The sequence below is a fragment of the Porites lutea genome, chromosome 10, assembly GCF_958299795.1.
Source record: "Porites lutea chromosome 10, jaPorLute2.1, whole genome shotgun sequence".
Taxonomy (NCBI): Eukaryota; Metazoa; Cnidaria; class Anthozoa; order Scleractinia; family Poritidae; genus Porites; species Porites lutea.
In genome coordinates this window covers 27849983-27872695 of record NC_133210.1, presented here as the reverse complement: position 1 = coordinate 27872695, position 22713 = coordinate 27849983, and the positions used below count along the sequence as shown (strand labels likewise).

General features: G+C 37.5%; 2 protein-coding genes across 2 annotated transcripts in view; both read left to right on the top strand.

Moving 5' to 3' along the window:
• LOC140949512 (uncharacterized) overlaps positions 1-22713 on the top strand; it is a 188174-nt gene that overhangs the window by 124505 nt on the left and 40956 nt on the right. The window lies entirely within an intron of this gene.
• Positions 1-22713, top strand: part of LOC140950811 (NLR family CARD domain-containing protein 4-like) — a 39633-nt gene that overhangs the window by 8728 nt on the left and 8192 nt on the right. Inside the window, exons 5-7 of the mRNA XM_073400033.1 lie at positions 16428-16512; positions 20615-21319; positions 21951-22136. Of these exons, the coding sequence (XP_073256134.1) occupies positions 20689-21319; positions 21951-22136 (817 nt within the window). The 5' untranslated portion in view covers positions 16428-16512; positions 20615-20688. The remainder of the gene's footprint in view (positions 1-16427; positions 16513-20614; positions 21320-21950; positions 22137-22713) is intronic.

The window sequence follows — 22713 nt, the reverse complement described above, 5'->3', positions numbered from 1 at the left end:
TATTGCCAAGGCCTTTTCATCCGCTACCTTTAGAAATTTGTCGTGCTCTTTCACCCAAGTGCTGACCTCCTCCTCTGATTCACCATTTGTAAATTTCAGCTCGATAATGGATTCTTTCACGGTATGAGCGGACTGCAATTTAGACATTAATAGTGCCTCGTGTCTCGATATAGCTTCTGCGTTTTGGGAAGCGATCACTTCATCACTCTTAGTCAGAGAGAATCTTAGAGACAGAATCTTTCCGTTAAATTCTTTCGTAAGTTCCTCCATCGCGTTGGCCCTTTTCAGCTTTAGCGTTGTTTTGGCCGATTTGCCAAATCTCAGCGAATCCCTTGATCACGTCGCTATGTACTTGATTTTTCGCAAATCCCTTGCTCTTGTTTGAGCTAAAATCCCAATAGGTCCCGTCGGAGGTGCCAATTGTGTTAGGAATTGCCTCCAAAGCTGAACGATCTTCTAACACACTCACAGAAATCCCGATTCACTCGTTTTATTTCTTTCTTCCCGTCTCCTCTTGATTCTCACAGTACATTACATTTTCTCCTTTCTATTGTTCCTTTTTCTTTCAGTTCCAAAGTTCAATGCTATCAGGTTCCAACGTCACTTAACACTTCTTTTAAATCACGTTACTTAATCAAATGAAACTTAAACTCATGTTTACAAAGATAATGGTAATAAAACACCGCACAATTTCCGACATTATCTAATAACTCTGGAAGTGTGGAAATGTGGAAATGTGGAAATATGTCTTCCTTAATTGTCTTTGTCTAATAACTCTGGAAGTCTGGAAGTGTGGAAATGTGGAAATGTGGAAATATGTCTTCCTTAATTGTCTTTGTCTAATAACTCTGGAAGTCTGGAAGTCTGGAAATGTGGAAATGTGGAAATGTGGAAGTATGTCTTCAATGTCTTTGTCTAATAACTCTGGAAGTGTGGAAATGTGAAAGTGTGGAAGTGTGGAAATGTGGAAATGTGGAAATGTGGAAATATGTCTTCTATGTCTTTATCTAATAACTCTGGAAGTGTGGAAATGTGGAAATGTGGAAATATGTATTCCTTAATTGGAAGTGGAAGTGTGGAAATGTGGAAATATGTCTTCCTTAATTGTCTTTGTCTAATAACTCTGGAAGTCTGGAAGTGTGGAAATGTGGAAATGTGGAAATGTGGAAGTATGTCTTCTATGTCTTTATCTAATAACTCTGGAAGTGTGGAAATGTGGAAATGTGGAAATATGTCTTCCTTAATTGTCTTTGTCTAATAACTCTGGAAGTCTGGAAGTCTGGAAATGTGGAAATGTGGAAATGTGGAAGTATGTCTTCAATGTCTTTGTCTAATAACTCTGGAAGTGTGGAAATGTGGAAGTGTGGAAATGTGGAAATGTGGAAATATGTCTTCATTGTCTTAATTTATCTAATAACTCTGGAAATGTGGAAATGTGGAAATATGTCTTCCTTGTCTTCATCTAGTAACTATGGAAGTGTGGAAATGTGGAAATGTGGAAATATGTCTTCTATGTCTTTATCTAATAACTCTGGAAGTGTGGAAATGTGGAAATATGTCTTCCTTAATTGTCTTTGTCTAATAACTCTGGAAGTCTGGAAGTCTGGAAGTCTGGAAATGTGGAAATGTGGAAATATGTCTTCATTGTCTTTGTCTAATAACTCTGGAAGTGTGGAAGTGTGGAAATGTGGAAATGTGGAAATGTGGAAATGTGGAAATATGTCTTCATTGTCTTTGTCTAATAACTCTGGAAGTAAGGAAATGTGGAAATGTGGAAATATGTTTGCAATGTCTTTATCTAATAACTCTGGAAGTGTGGAAATGTGGAAATGTGGAAATATGTCTTCATTGTCTTTGTCTAATAACTCTGGAAGTAAGGAAATGTGGAAATGTGGAAATATGTTTGCAATGTCTTTATCTAATAACTCTGGAAGTGTGGAAATGTGGAAATGTTCCTCCACTGTCTTTATCTGTTAACACCGGAAGTGTGGAAATGTGGAGAAATGTGTCTTCATTGTCTTTACCCAAAGTCTGGAAGTGTGGAAAACTGGAAATCTGGAAATGTGTCTCGTTTGTTTTACTCTAATAACTCTGAAAGTGTGAAAATCTGGAAAGACGTCTGGGATGATTTTGGAATTAAAAATAGGACTCGCGTGCGGCGAAACTAATTGCGTTACTTCCGGTTGCCGTCAATCGCAAGACAGTCACATTGCTAGTTTCAGCTCACCGCCCGGCCGCATATTTTTGTAGTTGTTTGTTCGGGAGGAAAATGGACGCCCCTGACTGTTGCGGGTTTGGCTTTTAAGAAATCCGATTGGACACCAAGTAAGCACGAGGATTTGCTTCACTAAGGATTTTGAAGCTCTTTGCACTATCAATTTTCAAATAAAGTCATAAAAAAGCGCAATTGTAGTTTGCTCTGACAAACGTACTTATGCAACTGAACCGATGAAATGCATCTCAGTTCCTGTCCGGCTTTTTACCATCAACTGCCCTGTAATGTATATCTTTTTCGGGACTTCATGTTCGAATTTATGTTTGTGTGTTTAGTGATGGAGGCCTCCTCTTAAAATATGTATTTCACTATTATTTTTATTATTATTATTATTGTTATTACAAATCCCTGATATTAATCAATGTGTGTATAAATATTGCCATGATAAGGTGACCCTAAGGTCATGCAGAGGTTTAAGAATAATTATTTACAAGGCTTGTCATTACTTTAATCTCATATACATCTCGAAATACATCAGGCCATGGGGGCCATGGGTTTTTATAACTATAAAAATCCAACAGTGTCAGTAATTGATTGTCCGTTCAATTGCTATATAAAACCGTTTTCGGGAAACAGGCGACAATTTAAAACTCTGTCATTAATACAAACACAATTTGTCATTCGGGGGAATTTATTTCCAAATTAACAATGAAATATCAGAATCCTAAAACAAAAACATTTTCAAACCCCATGCTGCGAGTAGAGGTTCAATTGATTTTTTAATTCTATCCTTGTCATGATCTCCTTGCAAATTAAGGAAATTGAAACGTTATACAATCGATGTTGTATGCAGTAATGCTTTATAAAAACTATTTCCTTATTTCTTCTAGTACAAGTTGGGAAAATTAATGATTTAGCATGCCCTATTGTGTGACTGCGCTCGTTCGCCTAGTGTTATTATCAGCGTGACATGTTAAATGAAACTTGATTCATGTACAACTCCCTAAACAAAGTTGTCTGTTGAATTACATGTTTCACTTTGCCCTCTATTTGTTTCATAGTTTTCCCATTTACTGGGAGTGGTAGAGAGCTGGAATTGATTATGTTGCATATAGAATTAAATGTCTTCATTAAATATGAAACATCGGTGGACAAGACATCTCCATCTGGCTTTCTTGTAATTTCATTAATTACACTCTCAAATAAAAGCGTTTCTAGTTCAGACCATGACATTTTCGATATATTAACATTCCTTTCTTTAATTAACTGCTTACTGCTTACACTGTTTTTTTGAACAAAATGTTCATCTCGGTTCCTTTGTCTTCCTTTCAAGTCTTTGTTTTCAGAATTGTCCTGCTTTCCATACCGATTGCCGCAGTTAAAACATCTGCAATTATTGCAGCCTTGCTGGGCGAGAAAACAAGGGCAAGACACTCTGCGTTCCCCTGCTATCTGGACACAAAATGATTTAATTGCTCCATCAGCAGTTCTCTTATGTGCAGCACCTTTTCCACATCTGCATCCGCCCACCTTGGATGGTGCGTCTCGCACTTCTTTGGGATTTGGATCATCTGATGAGGCTGCAGTTATTGTTTCATTCAAAATCACTGCATCGTAGTGACCTGGTCCAGCATGATTGTAAGCAAGGTATATGGGAGCTGCCGTAATAGGTCTTGTCCTTGGAGAAACAGGTATAACTGGAAAATGTTCCATTGATGTAAACACCACAAAAGACATTTTTAAAACATTGGCTAGTCCCAGCAACATCATGTTCCCTAGCTGACCGGTGAAGACACCTACATTTCTGTAATCAGGTGCCATGTCCTCAAGTTCAGTGTCCACAAGGAACTTCTCATATTCTTCTTTGTTACTAAGCCACTCATCAACCAGTTTCCCTCTCAGGAGTACAACTTTGTCCAACGTGGTACTACATAGCTTCAGTGTCTCCATAAAAGCTGGCAGATCATTACTGTCTGATAGAGGCCCCATCTGATCAAGCTGAAAAATAACTGATGTGAACAAGCAATCACCATCTTTTGGGACTGGTACAATTTGAAACCCTAGACCGGATACGAAAGGGTCCAGTTTGTTGATATTGCCATCCAAGTTATCTCTTTTGCAATTCAGTGTATCAAATGCAAACAGAGTTTGCTGGTGCATTAAGTTCACAAAACGCGGATTAAGTACGGAAAGTAGTCCTCCTTTTTTAAGAGACTGGTACTGATTATAAAGAATAAGGGTCTGGTCAATGATGGAATGAAGCTCTTCTTTAGTCAAGTTGTTTTGGTCAATTGACTCCCCTTCATTTCCTGCAACATCAGAAAAATTCAAGCCAGTTTCCTCTTCATCACAGAGATGCTGTTGGCATTCTTCCAAGAATACGCTAGGTATGTCCTGTTCCGATTCTGTACTTTGTGGAATACCGAATGATTCAGCCTGAGGACTGTCTGATGGTTCACCCAGTATCAGACATTCTATGGGAGAGACTACCACATTACTACCATGTTGACGTTTCTCATTCCACACATAAAAATAAGTGGTGAATAAGGCTAAAGCCAGCGGGACAGAAAGTCTGTTACGAAAGACAACGTTTCTTAGCCATTTATGTAGGTTTTCGTTTCTTTCTGAACCACAGCCTGGTGGGATTTCTGATAAGCACCCCTTTGTTATATGGTTTTGTAGCTTTCTTAATTCATCAAATGCTTTCATGTTTATTATTGGTCTTTCTTCATATGCTATACTCTTCCATTTTTGTTGAAAAGTATCCATATTGCCAAGAATGATGCTAGCCACCGGTGTTGTTTTCTTTCTGATTGGTCCGTAATCATCGATGCTCCTCAGAACTAGTGTGAAATCCCTAGAACATGCACCATGAAAAGGGTGTCTTTTAGGCATCTCGGTAACCACCCTTGACACGGCATGAAAGAGGTCCAGCTTAACACTGCAATTGGATGTAAAAATACCTTGGAGTTTTTTCCTCCAAGCACAACAATTGTCAATATAACAACTTCGAACGATCTGTTTCTTTTTGTCACAACGTTTCTTAATTCCTTGTAAGAGTTTCCTAACACTTTCAAATGAAGTTCCTTTAGTAAACTGCCACCCCATTACCTGTCCCTTTTCATTCATGACACAAAATAATGAGTCATACAGGGTTTCCCATTTACTATCTGATTTCCTCTTCAAACCAATGTTACAGGCCACTTTGAACGTGTGATCCATTGATATCCATTCATTTGGTCCAATGTCGATATCAACCATTCTAGCAGTATAGAGGTTCTCTTTATCCATGAAATCTGCTAGGAAGACACTTTCTATAAAATCATTGCTGGGTTCCTTCCAAATCTGCTTCACGTCCTCTTCTAAATTCGAAGGGAAGAGCTTTTTGGAATTTGGAAAATGCAAATTATATGTTTTGCATCGCTCTGCGAGACTGTTCCACAAGTGTTGTCTCAATATGTTTTCAATGTCTGAAAAGGCCAAACCGGACAATATGTAAGATGATATCGTCATTTGCAGTTCTCGTGTCATTCCGGTTAAATGTGACAATATAAATGGTTCTCTGTCTACGTCAAGTAGTTGTTTCAGAACTCCACAATCATGAGCAATTATCTCATGATTGTGCGACTGACAACGATATACCCGGCTCACTAACATAACAGGACATGTCAGGCCATACAGTCGACGAGGATTATTCCTATCGGTCTTGCCATCTTTCCACCCGACGACCCTAAGGAAGCTGTTTTTTCCTGAACATGCTTCTCTTGGGCATTTGAGGAAGCCTTTAAGAGAGGGAATTCTTGACAGCGGGTCCCAAAACAATATGTCCGGAAAGAAATACGAATAAAGTATTTCAGGAGGCGCTAGAGGCGCTGAACTGTCGACGCGTCTGTGGCAAGGATTAGGAGGAACTAGGTGGCAGAAAGAGATCCTTTCACGCATACCAGGAGTAACGATCGCTTTTTGTATGCATTCCTTTAAATCATCCGTGAAAGCAGAATATGTTGTAACGAAAAATGAAAATAGCACGGTAAACTGCCAGTAGCTCCGCATTGTACTTTAAAATGGCAAAAATCACACTTTTCCCTTGCGTCCTCTATTAGCGTATTCTCTGAACATTCGTCTGTGTACAATGATCTACTTTTACTTAGGAAACGTCACAGCATTATCAGTACTTTTACATCATCTGATAGTTTCACTTATGTAAAGTATTAGCACATGCTTGATACAATAGAAATCGAAAACCCTTGCAGTAAAGCAATGTGTTTCCTTTTAGCTTGCCACAGTTTCTTTCTCTCTTGAAAAAAAGGCACCACTAGTCTATTAGCAGCTTCCCAGGTTGGCGCCTGTGTACTGATTCAGTGCACCTTTTACATTAAGATCGTCGGGATCAAGGGCTTACTGTCATGTGGGCGGCCGCCTTTGGTTTTAATAGAATCAAATCCACCACGGGGCGGGTCGGGTTGGGAGGTGGTGTGACCTCGGGCTTCTCGTCAGCAAATTATCTTGGTACAAAAACAAAAACCGTTTAAAAAAGTTCCAATAAGGAAGCTCCATCTAAGAAATCACAGCCTTCAAAGGAAATGACAAGAGTATGTATGCATAAATATCTGCAAACGATCGCCTCGGGTGACTTATGCGTATTGCATTGCAGTAATTTTAGAGTAGCTGAGAACATAGTAGAAACAAAGAAAGATAAAATCAATGAAATCAATACAAATTCAAAGAACCACAATGTATAAAGACAAAAGGTCATTGCAGTACGCTTTGTCTTTTCGTCGTTGCTTCTCCTGTAAAGCAACTAAGCTCCTAATATATTCAAGAAGACTCTTGAGTTGATGAAAACACAATTCCGTTTGTAGCTCTCTACCTTACGAGATCTTCTCACTCTGAAGAGTTTGTTAGTAAATTGGTCTCGTAAGGTCTGTAATGCAACTGAACAGTTCCAAATGTACTCTCACCGTCTCTTATTGTAAGTTCATGAATAACTGTACTACTACTTACTCATGTAAGGATTTCGCGTATAGGAAATGACAGAATTCCATTTTGCGACCACCGAGTTCTATACAGCTATTAAAGACATGGCTTTACCCAGCTCAGGCAGGCAAGTAGCCATACGCTCTGCACTGCTTTAGTTCGCTGATCTATTTTTAGCATGCCCTCATATCTTTCGCGCGCGCTGAAGACACCAGAGTGCGATTTCTCCGTGAAGAAAAAAAAAAAAACGAGCCCATTTTTAAAAGAGGGCGTTTCCTTTCGAGGCCGGCCGAGCAAAAAGAAGGAAAACAAAGAAAAAAAGGGAACTGTACTTGGTTTTGACGTTATTCAAGAGGGAATAAAATACGAAACGGTGAACAAAAGAGAATGCACGAGAAGGGCCAGAAAATGTATTTCTTTAAAATTGAAATTCGTTTACTTTTTATAGAGAAATGTACCGTTTCAGAGGCCTACGTGAATGCGATTCTAAAGAATTCTTTAGGGGAAGAAGAGAAGGTAAGGCGTCGCGGGGTGTGGGTTCCCATTTTCATTTCCTTTCCAGTCGTGGCGGTAAAACAGAACAGCCCTGGAAACGAAGATGCTTGTGTGGTCTTCTGGGATTGAACATTTCCATTTTAAAAGGGGGATTTCTCCCGCCGAATTTCAAAACTTGCAAGATGGCTACGCGGAGATCACCACCGAGTATCGGTTTACCCAACAAACGAAGGCGCTTAAGTAAGATTGTGGACGACCAGCGAATTAACGAAGTGGCTGTCAAGGCAGCAGAGGTGCTTCTTCCTTGGGATGAGGTATCTCCTCCTTACTTCAGTGAATGGTTAGAAAAATTCTCAAACGCACAAGGGGCAACGAAGGAACTTATGTTCATGTCGATCCTTCCAACAGTTTCGTCCCTTCTTGGTCTTTGTAAGCTCCAAATGACCACAACGTACAGTGAAAACCTAGCGCTTTTCACCCTGGGCATTTGTCCACCATCGGGCGGGAAGAATCAATGTTTCTCATTCGGTTGTAAGCAACCCGTTTCCTACGTAGAAAGCAAGTCAGCGGCGTGTCTCCTTCTAGACAAATTTACCGAAGTTGGCCTGCGACAGCATCTCCTTCAGAATGGTGGTGTGGGCCTGCTGATGAACGAGGAAATGGAGGACACTCTGAGACACATACATTTGGAGAGGGAGTGCGGTACACTCTGTAGATTGTTCGACGGAGACTCGATATACATCAACACTGGGAGTAGTAACTCCAGGCAAGAGATCGAACGATCTAGCCTAGCGATAGGCGGATTTATGCAGGTACATTACATTGTTACTCATTCCTTTTTATGATGGTTTTGTGGTTGCAAGAAAAAGTAGCGCTCGATTTTGATGCAATGCAACAATAGCGGTCGATTAATATATCACCAAGTGTTGGCGCCAAATTTCATGCAAACAGAAATGGCGCAAAGATAATTTTGTAGCAAACTTAGGGCGGGAAATTTCATGCAAACAGAAATGGCGCCAAAATAACATTACTAAATTTGTGCGCGGAATTTCATATAGCAAAGAATGGCGCGAAATTAAATTTACTAAGTTTTGCGCGAAATTCAAGTGTTTAGTTCTGACTTACGCGTTAAATTATCAAATTGTTAAGCGCATCTTTTCATCTTTCACAATGTGGCGTCCACAACGCCGAAAGAAATAGACAAGGTAGGAATAATGTCATTTATTTTGTTTTTCTGCCCATATATTTTCATTTCATACTCCTCTCGACTGGGACTGGGGGCTGACTTGATTTCAGGTCCGTTTTCCAGTAAAACCACTCTGAATGAAACCTAATTTCCTCAGTTTCCTGACCCTAATCACTCAACTCCAGCAGGATAGTCCATTTTGGGATAGTCTATAAGGGTAGTCCATGGGGATATTACATGGACTGGGGAGCAGAGTTTTTTGCACCACCCGTGAACATGATCCCTGGCTACTTCCATATAACATGGAAGAAAACTCGAACGCAAAAATTTCCCAGAACTTCAATTCCCTTTCTACTTATTGCACATATCTGGCAAATAGAGATTTTGGTGAAAGGCCTGACAAAATGAAACTATGCATCATGTTCATTAGCCCACCATGGTTTCTTGTTCTGATAAAAAATGTATATATATATATATATATATATATATAATATATATATATATCTGTATGTTTCCATTAAGAACATCATTATGTTTTTCTTCAGATCATGTTGGATGAGGAAGTGGAGGGTCAAGATAGCCTGATAGACAAGATTGTCAGTTTTCCAGGACCAGTCTGTACAGTCTCCAATCTCAGGGCATGTGCCTCCTCTAAAACGAGAGTGGTATGGACTCCAGCTGTTGTGAAAGACGCTATGTCAGACTTGGCCAGAGCTGGAATTGGAGAGACAGTCACCTTGGAAAGGACTGTTGCTTTTGTTAAAAACCCACCTGACCATGTAACAGACACTGCCCTGTCTCAAAATACTACTCTCAGCAAAGAGCAGTACGAGGAGTGTTTCCTTTTCCAAGATATGAACCTCCCCAATAGTAAGAAGGATGGTCTGATCGCCAAAGCAAGACTATCAAGGGAGATTCAGGGTTACCTGACTCAAAACAAGGAAAATTAGGGACTCAATAATGAATGATTTCATCACTAGCAAACACGTCATTTGTTAGCTATCTAATTCATGATGGTTGACTGATTTTATTACAGGCTTACCAGCTTTTGGTATAAAGCTTTTTGGTTAATTCCCTGGATCTTGCCACCAGATAGTTGTCGATACCAACATTTACACCTTCTCTAAAATAAAAATTTTCAGAGCGAAAGTGCTCCAATCAAACTGACCAACAGCCTGAATCCCACACAATTGCAAAGAAAATTTCTTTACAATAAGGAGAGCTTGAAAAATTCTACTCTGTTCTTAAATTGGGAGGGAATATCTGAAAATGCTAAATAATATTATACTGATGTGGCATGTAGGGATTTTGATGAATGCCATTTTTGAGATCATGTGACTATGGACTGAAATGTACATAGGTTTCTTATACTTACAGGCTCAATTTGAAATTATCTATTAACTGGAAAAAACCAGTCGAGTATAACCTACTTTGTTTAACTTTAAGGTCCTTACCAGTGAAATTGACTGAAAGTTTCCGAAAGAGTCTCATTAGGATTTGTATAAATTACATAAATTATGGTGATAGGACTGCTTCGCTCTGTAATGATACGAGTTGGATTGATTAACAAAATCAGACAACACGAAGTTCATTTACAAATTTATTGTAACCATTTAAATCGATATTTTTTTTTTGTTTTGTTTTAAATTAAAAGTAAGCAGAAGATATTTGAAAGGCGCTTGTGACAGAAAAACAGTTTTATTCTAAGGGAGGGGGCCGGGCTGTACACAAACTACCTGTACGATTACTTAATTAGGCATAATGTGTACTGGCCTTTTATATTAGATTTTGTTTTACTTATGATCACCTTAAGAAATTTGAATATTACTTTCACAGTACGAGGTCGCATTTTGTAACATATATTAAATGCCAGGCCAAATAATGTGAACGATAGTGAAAAGAGATCAGTTAAAGCCATAAAGAAAGCGACGACGAGATGTGGTCACAGCGTAGGGTGTCGACATTTTACTTCTTTTAGTATTTTGATAGTTCATCGTCATTTGGAAGATATAAAATTATTTTGTGATATTTGTCTGCGGACTGACGTAAATATATGTAGTAACGACTAAGTTTTAAATCGTTTGATCTTAGAGGTACAGACTGCAACTTGCTAAAAAGGATATACATGTACATGGATAACTTTAAATACATTTCAAAGAACCTTACCTAAAAGAAAGTCACATTGGGTTGTAAATGCATTCGGCGTGACCTTACTCGGTAATCCTTACGTACATCAAAAATCCGTGTTGTGTGTTTCACAGAAAAAAACAAATTCAGACATGTTAGTCTCGAAAAACAGACTTGGATGAAAAAAATCCTAAGTGAGACACATTTTATCGGACCAAGGTGCATAATCTTAAGCACGGTGAAATGCAAACTACCATAATGTTTTTTTCGTACCTCTTTTTTATGCGTTTTTTTAAAAGTTGATAGTGCAAAGAGCTTCAAAATCCTTACTGAAGCACATCCTCGTGCTTACTTGGTCGCCAATCGTATTTTTTGAAAGCCAAACCCGCAACAGTCACATTCTGTACAAAAAGGCCGTCCATTTTCCTCCCGAACAAACAACTACAAAAATATGCGTCCGGGCGGTGAGCTGAAACAAGCAATGTCACCGTCTTGCGATTGACAGCAATCGGAAGTAACGCCAGTCATTTCGTCGTGCGCCAGTCCTATTTTTAATTCCCAAATCATCCCAGACACATTTCCAGATTTCCACACTTTCAGAGTTATTAGATTAAAACAAACAAGACACATTTCCAGGTTTCCACACTTCCAGAGTTAGTGATGAAGACACATTTCTCCACACGTCCACACATCCGGTGTTAATAGATAAAGACAATGGAGGCACATTTCAACATTTCCACACGTCAGAGTTATTAGATAAAGACATTGCCGACATATTTCCACATTTCCACATTTCCTTACTTCCAGAGTTATTAGACAAAGACAATGAAGACATATTTCCACATTTCCACATTTCCAGACTTCCAGACTTCCAGAGTTATTAGACAAAGACAATTAAGGAAGACATATTTCCACATTTCCACATTTCCACACTTCCAGAGTTATTAGATAAAGACATAGAAGACATACTTCCACATTTCCACATTTCCACATTTCCACACTTCCAGACTTCCAGAGTTATTAGACAAAGACAATTAAGGAAGACATATTTCCACATTTCCACACTTCCACTTCCAATTAAGGAATACATATTTCCACATTTCCACATTTCCACACTTCCAGAGTTATTAGATAAAGACATAGAAGACATATTTCCACATTTCCACATTTCCACATTTCCACACTTCCACACTTTCACATTTCCACACTTCCAGAGTTATTAGACAAAGACATTGAAGACATACTTCCACATTTCCACATTTCCACATTTCCAGACTTCCAGACTTCCAGAGTTATTAGACAAAGACAATTAAGGAAGACATATTTCCACATTTCCACATTTCCACACTTCCAGAGTTATTAGATAAAGACATAGAAGACATATTTCCACATTTCCACATTTCCACATTTCCACACTTCCACACTTTCACATTTCCACACTTCCAGAGTTATTAGACAAAGACATTGAAGACATACTTCCACATTTCCACATTTCCAGACTTCCAGACTTCCAGAGTTATTAGACAAAGACAATTAAGGAAGACATATTTCCACATTTCCACACTTCCAGAGTTATTAGATAAAGACATAGAAGACATATTTCCACATTTCCACATTTCCACACTTCCAGAGTTATTAGACAAAGACATTGAAGACATACTTCCACATTTCCACACTTCCAGACTTCCAGAGTTATTAGACAAAGACAATTAAGGAAGACATATTTCCACATTTCCACACTTCCACACTTCCAGAGTTATTAGATAAATTAAGACAGTGAGGACATACTTCCACATTTCCACATTTCCACACTTCCAAAGTTAGCAACTAAAAGTACTCGATTCTACCGTGACAAGACATTGTAGTGCGTTCACGTCAATGCATAAGTTTGTCTCTATTAAGACTACCTGGTTGCATACATTTGTCATAAATTAACGATAATGTTTCTCTTTTGCCCATTCCATTCTGATGACGCGTTCTGTGCTCTTCTACCCGAAGTAAAAGCCCAAAATGTCCGCTCGTATATATGCTAAACCATCGAATAAGAGTTTTATTATTCCACTACAAAAAAAAAAATATCTGGCAATTGGCTTCTACTTTTTGGTAAGAGTATTCAGAGACATCCTGATTCTGTCTGTGAGAATGACGTTAACAATTAGCAAAATGTTCGCGCGTATTATACGCCAAACCATTGAATGAGAGGTTAATTATTTTTCTGCAAAAGAAAAATGGTATTTTGGCTTCTATTTTCTTATGAGAGTATCCAAAACATCCTGATTCGGTCAGCCACAGTTGCTCCTTTTGCATCCGCGGGTATTCGCCCTGTTGTAAACCGGTTAAACCAGGACACTACGGTATATTGCGGCCTCGTATTTTGCTTGTTCTCTTGACCTTATATGGTAAAATGACATAATAGTGGAATAATAATGTGAATAGGCCATTTGCACTAAGAGGTCATGTGACATCGTTTTCATGAAAATGAAAGTTGTATGATTTTTTCTTCAAGAAACGATTAGTGGGTCATATCTTCAACAAAATAATAGTGATTTGGTTTTTCAAACCTGCACCATTTTCTTAAAATGAGTAAGTTCTTAGCTGGTCACGTGACCAAAATGTGATGTTTAAAATTATGAATTTCCTCTTTCTGAACACAATTTTTGCACTTAAACTTCAAGGAAAATGTTGAAAAGTTGATGTGGGAACGTTTACAGCACATCTGAGCGTCACTATCAAACGTTTAACAAGATATAAGCAAAACGTAGTTTTGGCCACCATGTTGGAGGGCAAGAGTATGCCCTCCAACATGTTGGCCAATACAAATGATACTACTTTGTTGAAAAATCAAAGTGCCATAAAATATTTCCCTTAAGGTGGCTGAACACAGTTTTGCGGGCGGTCAGCGGTAACTCGCGTGACCGCGCGTGTTTTTAATTAGACAAACAAACATGGCAGCGAAAAAGCAATGGTACACAGAAGACGATTTCTCAAAATCTACTTATTAAAATTTTGTGATATTTGGCAGAATTTTTACTTTTATCGTATTTTAGATAATGAAAACTTGAAAATGGAAGTTGAACAAACGAATTTCGTGACACATTTAGTAATTACGATATAATTATATTATTGATTATCGAAAAGTCCGTCTGTTAAAATTTGATCAAATAAGTTTCAAATGGTAATGATTAGTTACAGTAAGCTGTGTGCAAGTTTATAGGAAAACCTAATGAGCGAATTTTATGTAAACTGAACAAAAGTGAAATTTTAAGGGTGTATTCAGTCGTTCATGTTGCCATGGAAACTACGAAAACGTCAAATTTTACTTGTCAATCAGAATCTTTCATCAGTATATTTTTCACCTGCCAAGTTTCAGCTTGTGAGCTGCAACCTTTCTCTTGCCATGATTTGGCAAATGATATACGCTCACAAACTGCCAAAACTGTGTTCAGCCACCTTAAATGCGTTTCCTCTCAAATTTTGGGTGTGAGGCAATTTTTATGTCCTCTGTCAATCTTTGGCATCAGCAAGATTCCAACTCATTCTTTAAAGGAAGCATTGGTCACGTGACCTCTTAGCGGAAGTGGCCTTTTATTGGACCCACTTGGTGTTAAAAACCAGTTAATGCAGACCTTTATCAGGACGTAATAAATTGAAAACGTAATCGATTAGTCGATAGTACTCGATAAATACTCGATATTTGTCGATTGATTGGTTTGGTTATAATAATGGATAAAAATGGATAATCACAAATTTGGCTAGAGTCCCCCATTTTTTTTAACATTCCAAACTGAACTAGTGAGCGGTACATCTGTTGACTTCTTGAGTGGTAGAACTAAAGATTTGTTTTGTTTATTTTTTGTTTATTGTTTTGTTTGCCATAAATTGTACAAATCAAATAAAATCTAATTATTTAAACTCTAATGGCGAGGAAGCCCAAGAGAAGCCACTGGGCTTATAAGGAATGGGCTCCCTCAGTTAATTACACATGGGAAAATCAATGGCAGAGCTACAGTAAATCTTAAAATAAATATATTAGATAGTCGTACTAATCATAGTTCTAGGCTAAAAAAAGTGAAATGACAAATAGAACAAAAAAATGAAAATAAAAGAGCAAGGGTAAAAACAACAACAAAAAAAATTACATATATAATATATATAAATTACTATTTATGATATGAGGAATGCTTTCAGTTTACAGCAAAAGGAAGCGGTACTTGTTAAATTTTGAATTTCAAAACTAAAAGAGTTAAAAAATTTAGGACCTTGGAAACTGATGGAGAACTTTCTTATATTAGTTCTGCATTCTTGAAAGGAGCATGACATCGTGACGGAAAATGACACGAGTCACGTTACATTATTGCTCTTGTGGTTGTGTTTCCTATCGATTTGAGCAGATGCAATACCCCTGAGTACCCTGTAGTGACATAAAAATTTGTAGGGTCGATATCAAGAAAGCAAATAAAGTGTTATGGATATGTTTATTGAGTTTAATATCAGTTACGAGTTGCTGTTTATCAGTTCTAGCGAGTGATGGTGGACTAAACGCAACAGAAAAACGAATCAACGAACTCGGCTTCGCCCATTTTTATCTTTTCGATATTTAGCAATCAAAACCGTTAAAATGATCATTTAATTGCAGAAATCGATAAAATCGATGATCACAAAAACTTGACCAATCGATTTCCATCAACTTTCAATATTAATCAATAAATTGTAATTGATTTTGATTGATTACTATCTATTTTAATCGAGTATCAAAAATATTGATTTGTTATGTCCTGATAATGTGTAAGTCAAAATTTATTAAAATTCGAATTATGGTTAATCCCCGACAAAAATGTACCATGTGTGACCAAATATCCCTACCCCGAATAAGTTGAAAAGGGACCGCATTACCTATCAATGTAAAGGCAGTGTGGGGGAGGAGGGGGGAGGCAGGGCATGGTGTGGAGATTTGACATTTTTCAAAAATTTGTTGTGAAATTCCTTGCCCACGAGCAAATCATTCCAGTCAAATGCACAAAAATTTCCTAGTGCTGATAAGTTTTATCAGGTCGCTATGGTCAGGGAAAAATAAAAATTTTTCAAGGTCAGGGAAAAGTCAGGGAATTTTTTAAAAAGTCAGGGAACTCTGTTTTCTGGCGCAATGCATCAAGGTTGGCAATGGGCCTTAAAAGACAAAATTAAACCTCTCTGAACGTTTTCAACCTGATAGAGTTTTCCGTTTTGAAAATAGAGCCTCTGTTTACTTTGATACAGCAATTTATTAAATGTTTAGTTGATCCTAGAGCATGTCGAACAAAAAAAGATTCAAATATCCCCTCCCCCGGGAGAACAAGATCATTTTAATGCCCCACCCCAAGGCCAACACAGACAATCATATCCCCAACCTACCCCATGCACTGCCTTACTTTTTGCCATTTATTTCAGTGAAACTGCATGGTTGACTGAGACAGTTGGCATGACTTGGAGTGACAGACTACTGATGGAATTAATTTCATTTTAACGAACAAAGGTATTCTCTAACAATATTATTATACCAATCTAAAATGGTATTTCTCTACAGTCTGAGTTCTCTTTTATGTGATGTGTCATATAAGTAGAATGGAAGACTTTGCTTTTGTTAGTCCTCAAAAATATCCTGGCAATTTGCTGGCAGGAAAATTATTAGAGATTTTGGACCTCAGCTAATTTGCTGACATTAAAAACGAAGTTGAGATGTTCCTTGAAGGGGAAGAGCAAAATATTGGAAATTGTTTAAAATAAACTTAGTGAGCAGCATGGAGAAGTGCATGTTGCCTAAACAAAACATTTAGGAGAATAAACTAGTTTTACTGTACTGCATGTGCACAAAATGCTTATTCACAAAGTTGAATTTAAAAAAATAATTCTGCTGTCAACAAATTCTAGTACTCCTGCTATTTAATTGCAGACAAAAAATGAACAAATTCTCAGTGATAGAGATATGTAAAACATAAGGGAAAAGAATGTCAGTGTTATTGAAGAAATAATTTTTGCTTTAGGTTTTGTAAACTTGGCAACAACCTCTAATGAAACAGTGCATGATGACTAAGTAAATGATTTTTACTGAGTGTAGCATAGAGAGAAACAGTTCCTCAATATGCAAGAGTGCTTGCTACATTGCATTTTTCTTTGAATTTTATTTCGGCTGTACAAATTGAACAAAATTGTAAAATTTTGAGGATAAATTGGTAAAGGATACTTTAAGAGAGTGGTATTAAATTTGCACCCATCATACAGTCGACTCCTGATAACTTGAACCTTCAAGGGAAATCAAAAACAGTTCGAGTTATTGGGAGTTCGAAGCAAATAACCAGAAGTAAGGTAATGGGATGGGAAAGAAATGCAAATATCTTGTAACTTATTCTCACTTACCGTCCGTTGCAAACTTTATCGAAGTTTGGAGTAGGCAGCTGTTGTCAAATTAATTTGTTTTTGCCGAACAAAATATTCTTTGCAAAAGTTCTTAGGCATAAAGAATAATTTCTGGAGGAAAGTATGCTGTTTCTGAGTAATAAAGATGCCTGAAAGTTGAGAAAATGAAATATAAATAGAATGAGCTGGTCAAAAACATATAAACTACTTACCTTTGGTGCGACAGTTTGCTTTAACAGCTGTCAAACTTCAAATGTTTGGCAGAAAAACACATCATGTCTGGCACCCTTCTGTTAGAACATGTTTTTTTGTCTCGTGTCCACGCTTAGATGCAACCCATAGTAATGTTGTGATTTTCACAAAAGGACGGATGCCTGATACATTTAGTTTACTCGTCGTCTGCCCATAGTCCAGCATCTAGACTTTTGTCTGATTGGTCAAAAAACAAAAGATCCTTCAGAGCCCTGCACCGACTGGTCAAGCAACATATCTGACTTCCGGAGCTATTGGATTGGTTTTGTCACTTTCGTCTCTTCATGACAGAATTAAACCACAAGATGATCGAGGAATTCTTTTAACGGCAAGCTCAGGTTTTAAAGCTAGGTCTTAAAAGAAAAAAACCGTACTTCTTTTAATGAATCAAGTAAAGAATGAACAGAGAAAGACTTGACAGCTGAGATGAGGACGCGTTGTTACTTGTCACCAGTATGGATGTCAGCCATTTCTTCTTTTACGCTTTCTTGCTAGTACCAGGTAGAATTGTTTTCTTTGATTTCCGATCAAGTTCAGCTGCATGAAAGTGTGTAAAAAAATAATATTATGACAATTTTAAACTTGCCTTTTTGCAAACAGATGAAAGACCAGGAAAGATTTGTTGCCACAGAATCAGTTCCCATACTTTTGGCCACTTCCAGTAAATACAGAATTCTATTGCTCCACTACTGTTTTCATTGAATTATTAATTTGTTTGATGTGACGGTTTGAACGAAGGTATCACACGGCACCGATAAGGCAGATTCGCAATAACAACATCACTAACTTGGTCTTTAAAATCTGTGATGTTTTTGTTGACAACTACTGTATGAACTTAACTGCATTCACCGCTTGACTGGAAAGTAGATAAATAAATTTCAATAATAGCTGCATTTGTCGCAAACCACTTGAATTTCCGGTAAAATCTGACACGATAACACAATTGTTGACAGACACCTTAATTAGGGGGTGGCAGACGACTCGTAAAGTAAACGTATCAGGAGTTCTTTTTTTTCCCTTTCCCTGAAAAAAAAAAAACAAAAACAAAAAAACGCCCTACCACAGGTTTTTAGGGCCACCTTTAAATTTATGTTATCTAATTAATAATTACAATACTGACATCTGCAATTTAACTCTAAGTACACACAATTTTTTTGGAACATAGAAAATCATCATTAATTAGGATAAAAATAGAAAAGGCTGCACGTGTAAGTGCAAAAACGAGAAAGAAAAGGTGAGAAAAAATAATGCAAGAATAAAGGAGAAAAAAAAAAGTGAAAGAAGCGAAAAACTACACACTAGCATTAGGAGAGCTTAAGTGTGTTTATACCAAGAAAAAATGACTTAAGTTTAGAACTAAACAAAGCAGCATCATTCTGAATTTCAGAGCTAAGGGAAGTACATATTTTGGGCCCTTGAAAACGAAGTGAAAATTTCCTTACATTTGTTATGCAGTAGGGCAAACGGAAGGAGTTCTTACTTCTAGTGTTATGTGAATGTACATCACAGTTAAGCAAAAACATGTCATTGAAACTGGAAGAAGGTACATGTAACTTTACCTATTTGGAGTTTGATAATATCTTTAACTTTTAGAATTCGTAAGCTTCCAAAAATAGGATTGGCACGTGAATCAAAAGAACTTCTGGAAACTATTCTAATAACCCGTTTCTGATGTAAATAAGGATAAACTAAACTATAATAGAGAATACATAAAGAGGTCTTATTAAGGCAGAAACTTGATTTTTAAATAATGCCTACTGATTTTGAGACTTTTCTTGCTACGTTCTGTATTTGAGATTTCCAAAATAAGTGTTCATCCAGTATAACTCCCAAGAACAGAACTTCATTTACACAATCTGAATTTCAATATCGATCATTAATTGAAAAATGTAAGTCAAGTTTTTGCCTGTTTTGTTTTGTGTTAAATAGAATAAAATGTGATTTTTTTATGTTAATAGAAAGCTTATTAGCCTGAAACCAGCTTGATAGTTTCTTCAATTCGTTATTCACAATTTACATCAGTTGATCTGGGTCGTTATGAGGAAAAAATAATGTTGGTATCATCGGCAAAAAGTATGAAATCCATGGCCTTTGACACATTACACAAGTCATTAATGTATATAACAAAAACAATAATGAACCTAAAATCGATCCTTAAGACTAGGTAGGAATCTAAGGCCATTTTCACGTTGACAACATTTCACTACAACTTCCAGAATTCCTTTTATTTTTGCTTTCTTATTTAATTTTCTCTATCCCACAGAGGTTTAATAAACAATAGTCCTAATTTGCACAAGAAAACAACAAACTGAGGGATGCTGGTAGTTGTAGTGAAATGACGTCATCATGCAACTGACCTATTCATACTCATACTCATTTTTCGTGGACAATTCTGTCCAAAGGGGGGAAAGGTGCAATGAGGTTAACCCTGTGTGAAGTACCAACCCGTGAAACAAGGCCAGACCACTAGACTGGGAACTCCGTGCCATACTCTTTACGACAAGTGTGTGGGTTCTTTAACTTTTTAGTTGCAGGCTATATAACATTGAAGATGCAGGAGACGTGGCCTATGATTTATTGTCCCTATCCGAGAAGACAGGAACATCTTACCATTGCAGGTGTCATTGCAAAGGCAGCATGTTCTCCTGAGTGTTGGTCTGGTCTGGCGCTCGAACCGGAGACCTGCCACAAGGCAGTCCGGTGCTCTACCAACTGAGCTAACCAGTTGGTGGTGTTTCCTCTTGAATTTCACTGAGAGGGAAGTCAGTCTACATAGGTTCTTTTTGAGAGGAATGGCCCTTAGTGGATGCCTTTGCTAAGCAAACACACTTTCTGGTCCTAAGGGTGTATAGTTACAGGAGGTTTAACAGAACATATCTGTGAGAGGAAGAGATTTTTGTTAACAATCTTATCTTTCTAACATTGTGGAACTTTAATTCAATTTGTGATCTTACTTTTTGACACTTTAGGGAAATTGTTAATCGAGACACCATGGCACAGCACCAAGAGCTTAATAGGAAAAGGAGATAGTGCTCATAAGAATATGGCAGATGTTCCACCTTCACTCACCCTAGAACTTCCCAAGAAAAGTGATCTTCCTAACACATTCAAACCTTGGAAAGAAGTCCATCTTCCAATCGACATTCTTTTGTTGACAGTGGATGACTGTGAGTTCTTAGCCTGTTATGCATACTTAAGAAATGCCATTAAAAGCTACCACAAGAACCTTGGATATGTGTACTTTGGGAACATGGGTGAAAATGGAGATGTGCCCCTAAAAGTTGCTTTGATGACATGTTCTGAAGGCTCTTCTGCTCCAGATGGCCCGCTGCTCACTGTTAAGAATGCCGTGTTGGAACTGAGACCCAAAGCTGTTTTCTATGTTGGCTGCTGCGGTGGGTTGAACCCAGAAGTCACCAAGTTACAGCTAGGTGATGTGGTGGTATCCTCTAAGCTTACAACTGAATCATTCAAAACCCCAGTGAGTAGAGATATTTTGCGCCTCGTCAGGCCTGCAGATCATGGTTGGATTCCTCCATTAAGAAATCCAGAAGATTATAAAGTTCAGGTCTGCTGTAATGGGGAGATTTTAAGTGGCATAAACCCAGTCAGTGCTAAAGAGCAAAACGTGTCTCATTTTACTGAAGCTACTGCGTTTGCATTTGGTGGTGAAGGTAAGATATTTATTCCCTGTTAAATGGCATCATTCTTCTCTTGTTACATTTTCTTACGAGAGGAGTGGTGGCCCGTGGTGTACATCTCAAACTTTAGATCTAGAGGGTCCAGGTTAAGGCCTTGCTGCACTTTGTGCTGTTTCCTTGGACAAGAAACTTTGATTCACTGTCCCTCGCCATCCAGGTGTGTAAATGGGTGCTGGTTATGATCCTTTGTGATCCAGTTTTCAATCTGATCTTTTAAGATCTATTCTATGTTTGGACAATGATGTCTATGTTTGTGTAACTTGCTGTATTTTTTATACTAAATTATGCATAAAAAATTGATTGAAGAACAGTAGTTTAAGTAGTGTTTTCCTTTGGATAAAATACAAAAGGATAGTTAAATTCTATTAACATCCTAATGCATAAGCTGTTTTTTTGTTTGTTTGTCCTGTTTTTTTTTTTAATTTTTTAAATATGCTGATTTATATCTGCCTTTTAAAATCACTGTTACCATTTTCTGCCTACCTGTTTGCATGGTGAATAATATTGTTTATGTTGTCACATCTTGATCAACCCTGGCTGTGATGCTCACTGGTAGATCTGTTTGCATCTTGAATTTTTAATGATTTGTTGTTGTTTTTTCCAGGCCTTTTTGCTGCAGCACATGATCTTAAGATTGAATGGGTGATTGTAAAAGGTATTTCTCACTTTGCTGATGGTAACAACCCTGCAGAAAATTCTTGGGAAAGTCATGCATGCATAATGGCAGCTTCTCTTGTGTCCAACATGTTGAAGGATCCATTTGTGTTTGAACAATGGCCTCATTATGAAGGTAGGTGTCATGCTCCTTTTTAAACCATATGATAATTAAATCCTTACCTTTTGTGCAGAAGAATTAAGTTTGTGTTTTTGGTTAAGTAATGAGGTTGATTTAAAATGCTCACTTTCAAACCTTGTTAATTAATCTCTTCTAATAAACTTGAAAAAGAATGGAGTTCAACGTTTTCTTTGTCAACTCACAACTGTTGGAAACTATAACATAGGTAAAAGAAAATTATTAGAAAAAGGTGTAGAAATTGGTCAGGAGGACAGGAGGGAGATGTTTCCTGATAAAATTGACCAGCTGCTCATCATACTATTTTAGGCAGTAAGATTTGTGGGTTGGTACTCGGCAAGTGCATACCTAGGGACCTAAAGTCTAAAATGACACTTGTTTAGAGCTTCAGTGGTATCTGTTAGGGGCCTGTAAGGTTGGGTGGGAATTATTTTGTTTCTCAAGTAATTTTTGGTGCCTCTTAGGCATTAAAATTAATTTCCTACATGCCCACAAAGCTAGATTCTGTTACTTTTTAGGGGTACTTTTGGATTTTATTTTTTCACAAAACCCCTGTTTTTTTTGGTTTGTTATT